The sequence below is a fragment of the Helianthus annuus genome, chromosome 11, assembly GCF_002127325.2.
Source record: "Helianthus annuus cultivar XRQ/B chromosome 11, HanXRQr2.0-SUNRISE, whole genome shotgun sequence".
Classification (NCBI taxonomy): domain Eukaryota; kingdom Viridiplantae; phylum Streptophyta; class Magnoliopsida; order Asterales; family Asteraceae; genus Helianthus; species Helianthus annuus.
Window position 1 is genome coordinate 137,715,124 of NC_035443.2, and position 4,874 is coordinate 137,719,997.

At 38.9% G+C, this 4,874-nt stretch overlaps 1 protein-coding gene across 1 annotated transcript; it reads right to left on the bottom strand.

The window, feature by feature from the left end:
- Window positions 1–476: 476 nt before the first annotated feature.
- On the bottom strand, window positions 477–995 carry LOC110882130 (putative uncharacterized protein DDB_G0290521). Its single transcript, XM_022130216.1, has one exon. The coding sequence runs from the start codon at window positions 993–995 to the stop codon at window positions 477–479; it is 519 nt and encodes a 172-aa protein (XP_021985908.1).
- Window positions 996–4,874: the final 3,879 nt, after the last annotated feature.

Sequence of the window (4,874 nt, forward strand, 5' to 3'; positions counted from 1 at the left end):
ACACAGCGGCTAAACTAGGATCCATGGTGACATGGTTCACCCCTCGGGCGGGTGCACTAGTAGTGGTATTCGAATTACCACTTTGATACCGGTGATCGGCTCGTGACTGAGATTGAGACCGAGCAAATGCCTCAAAACACTCTAAACATTCAGCAACTGTAAGAATACCCATCATATGCCCCCTGCATTAGTATCAAACCTATCACGACTCTCTTGGGTGAGATCGTTATAAAATTTCTCAAATAAAGCCCAATCGGAAAGACCATGCTGGGAGCAACGAGCACACAGGTTTTGGAAACGCTCCCAAGCAAGGTAGTAAGGCTCGTCGGGCTCCATGCGAAAGGATTGGATTTGGTCTCTAAGACGTGTGGCTTTAGCGGGCGGGAAATACTTATTCAAAAAGGCTTGACGAAGCCCCGCCCAAGTGGTAAAGGTGCTGGTTGGTTGAGAGTCCAACCACGTAGCCGCACTGCCAGCTAGTGAAAACGGGAAAGCTGTAAGTAGGTGGCATCATTGGGTGCACCGTGAAGGCTAAAGGTAGCTAATATACGAGAGAAACGGTTGATGTGGGCCGGGGCGTCCTCATCGTCTCGGCCATGGAATTGAATGGTATTGGTGATGGCTTGCATGGCATAAGATGGAATCTGCCATGAGTTTTCGTTGACTATGGGTGGAACGGTGATGGGTGAAGGGAGGCCGGTGAAATTTTGGGTGGCTTGCTGATGGACGGTTTGCCTAGGGTTGGCCATTGATTCTAAGTTTTCTAGATTACTAGAGGTACTAGAAGTAGGACTATCGGGTGGAGAAACCTTAGGTGAGGTTTTAGGTGAATGGTTTGGCGAAGGTGGTGGTGTAGGAGGTGGGGTGGGTAATGGGGTGGAATCGAAATTGGGAAAACGAGAAGAGGATGAAGAAGTAACCTGAGGGCCTTGGCCCAATTGAGATGAAGACTCCTTGACTGGTGGTGGCGGTCCATGCGAGCGCAGATGTGGCATCCACTACAAGCAAAAACCTGAACACAAGAAAAGCAAACAATAGTTACTACGACTCAAGATGAAAATAAAAGACACAAAACAAAGTAAACGCGTAGCACGTATATGTCAATGAAGTTAATCAAAGCTAATGAACGCGATTGCCAAGAGTCCCCGGCAACGGCGCCAAAAACTTGATGTGTGCTAAACAGACTATAAAAATTGACTTAATAAGACTCTCTGAACTAGACACTAAAAAGGTTTAATTCTAGACTCGACCTAAAACCACACAATCGGCAAGTGTACCGATCAATGTAGTATAACCTAGGAAGTCCGGATATCGAACCACAGGACTCTATGTATCACGTAAAGTAGACTCTGACAGACACGACTTAACTCGTTTTAATTGTTTGGGGGGGTTACGGAAAAACTCGGGAAATCTATATTAAACTACTAAATTAACTAAAGCTAGACTAAAAACGAATTAAGACTGAGGGCTTTCCTTATATGAGAATGAGACCACCTAGACAAGAATCCTGGATAGTTTTTAAGAGATTACCGATTAAGTTAAATGCACGAATTATGGAACCGGGATCTTTAAGTACTAAACCTATTAAGAACCAACTAAGCCCCTCGACCCTTCTCAAGGAGAAACCTGTGGAACTACCTAGGCCGTTAATCCTACCGGTTATTAGACGCCTTCCCAGTTATCTAATTATTGTGTAAGTACCCTAATAATGACCTACTCTTTTCCAATCATAGATCTAGGGTAGTTTAAAGTAATCAATTTGACTTGATAGACTAATAAAACTGACAGCTAAACCAAGACATGACCTTTCCCAAGGACTATCTAAAGCAATTCGTCGGGTAAGACCTACCAATAGCCCCTCACATCCCAGGTATTAGGACTAGTAGATGTTGGTGCATTTCATCTGTTGATTTCGTCTTGGATCAAGTCTTTGTCTTAGAATGTTATTTTTGGGCTCATTGTACAAGAAAACAGGAGATTGTAGGTGTTTAGTGTACTAGGTTCGCTTATATGACCATATGATAGGAGGTCCGCTTATACGGACATAGGAGGTCCGCTTATACGGACATCCTGTCAGGTCCGCTTATACGGACATGTCCATATAAGCGAACCCACCATGACTATATATAGGGGACACATGAGCGAATCTAGTAGTAGTGAAGGTGATGGTCTTGTAAGGTACGGCGAAGCCCTGCCATTTTGTCTCCAGAGCTTGTATTTTGTCAATAGATCAATAAACGAGACGTTAAATAGTGAAATCAAGCTATACGAAGACCGAATCAATGAATTCTGCCTCTGATTCAGTCTAAGCACTCTTCTGATTGACTCGTCAGGGCGTCAAACGTTCCTACAAGTGGTATCAGAGCTCAGGAGGAAGAGTTCTTACCGTTTAGCTCGATTTTCGCTCAAAATTCTGATTTCTACACCTTCTTTCATTAGTTCAGGGAGTTTTACCGGTTAAAATTGGATCAAAATCTCACAGGTTGTGTGTTACTGGACATAGACAAACCCTTGAAAGTTTCGGACCAAATTACGGACTAAAAATGGGTCAAAACTGCTTCGAACTTAGGTCCGCTCATACAAACAGGTCCGCTTTTACGAATCTTGATAGGTTCGCTCATACAAATCCTGTTGGTTTGCTTGTATGGTCCGCTTTTCGATCATTTTAGTGAGGTCCGCTCATGTGGTAGAAGAGGTCCGCTCATAGGGTTCGCTCTTTGAGACAACAGTTGTGGTCCGCTCATAGGTGTGATTGGTTAGATAGTCAGAATTCACGTGTTTTGTGTCTGTGAGTTGTGTTGAAAATTGCATGTGAATTTATTAGCCAAAGTGACATCAGACATCTTCGGTCCAATCAAAGATTTTTAAACAATATGTTTGTCGGCCCAAGATAAAAATATCAATCAGTTCACTTTATATCAAATAAGGTCCAATCACAATGAAGTGTTTTTAAATCGGCCCAATCACAAAGTGATTTCATTTGTTCTAGGTCCAATCAGTGATAATTGTGCATATGACCTGATCACTTGTATTGAAGGTTCAATATTTGTTGGTTTGTTGGTGAGTATTGTATGTGGTAAGAAAGGCCCAGGTCATCCTTAGCCTGTATCTTGTGAATTGTTTGTTTGGGTTCATTCGTGTTCTCACGACATCAACATTGAAACAAATCCGCGAATCTTCGACAACGAGTCTTAGATTGGGTTCATCAACACACTGTTACGTATTCAATCTGTTTTGATTTGATCGTTTACTTGTTTGTTTGCAGGAAATCCAAGGTGATTTGTCAAGAATAGGATCCTCACCCGAGAGAATCCTCACTCGATCCGTTGTCGCCTAATCTTTGATAGTTATTTAATTGTGTGAATTTCAGAATTATTTGAAAATCCGTTTTTGTGAACCTGATTAGATTCGCTCATTTGATCGTCACTGTTTCGCTTTTGTGAACAACAAAGACTTGTCGGGATTATTTGAACGATGGCAGAAATGTTTGATGAAGAAGAGAATAAGTTTGTTGAAAGTTTAGATAGAGTTGGAAGGCATCGTAAAGTCTGTATGATCAAGATGATAAGAGGATTTGGATTCTTAGACTTGAAAACTTTGCTTGTCAACAGAATGAAAGCTTGAAAGAGATGGAAAAAAGATTTGATTACTTGATGGACAAGTTAAAATCGTTTGGAATAAATTTGACAGATACTGAAAAGATATCAAAGTTGGAAGCTGCTTTACCTGCCGAATGGGATGATGTTCTAAAGAAATTAAAACAAAAGCCTAAATTCTCGAAATTACATCCATCTGATTTCATCAGTAAACTTCAAAAGCGTCATTATGAAAATTTTGAAAAGAAGAAAATATTAATGAATAAAATCAAAGAGAATCTAGATAAACTGAATCTGGGAAATCTGGATAAAATCAATTTGGATGTAATTACTGAGATTAATAAAAGAATTTGTATATGTTTTGGTGCAAAACAAAACATGAAGTATGATTATAAAAGAGGATGTTATATTGATGAAAATTTAAAACCTCTTAACTTTGTTAAAATTGTTTGTGCAGGAACATACAAGACAGAAATAAATGAAACGTCAATCAATGAAGAATCTGTGAAGAATGAAGTTTCAAATTCTGCATCAGTGTGCTCCAAATATGACAGCTTCAAGACTGAGAATGACAAACTCTTGAAAGATGCAGAAAGTTTGACATCGAAAGTCAAGAAGTTGGAAGACGAGAAGCAAACTGATATTAAACAGATTCTTATATTTCAGGAAATGTGTGAGAAACTGAAGGTTAAAAATGACAAACTGTTAAGTAATTTGAACAGTTTGTCATTTGAAAACAAGAAGTTGAAAGAAAAAGAAAAAGTTTTTGAAGAGAAAATTAAGGATTTTGAAATTGAAAAATCAAGAAGTGAAAAAGAATTTCAAAATCAAATGAAAATTCTTGAAGATGGGAGAAATGTTTTTAGTCAAAACAACATTGAAAAGCAAAAATTGATCAATTCCCATCTTCAGAAAATTATAAAATTGGAGAAAGAAGGTGAATGTGCTAAAAAGAAAATCAAAGAGTTGGAAAAAGAGCTTGAAAGCAAAAAGAAATCTTCAGAAGATGAGGATTTCTGGATTAAACTGGAAAACAAGAATCTGAAAGCAAATGAATGAAAATTCCAAGAACAGATAAAAGTTTTGGAAAATGAAAAATCTGTTCTTGAAAATTTGAAGAATGAGAATGAAGAAACAATCAAGACTCATTTTGGGAGAATATCTCGGCTTGAAAGTGAAGCTGAGAATTCGAGAAACAAAATTGATGAACTTGAAAAGAAATTGAAAGGTTTTGTGACTTCATCTGAGTTTTTGAATATCCCCTGTCCAAAACCGATC

What these genes read in the sequence shown, in the direction of transcription:
- LOC110882130 (XM_022130216.1), bottom strand. Translation starts at nt 995, where the DNA reads ATGCCACATCTGCGCTCGCATGGACCGCCACCACCAGTCAAGGAGTCT.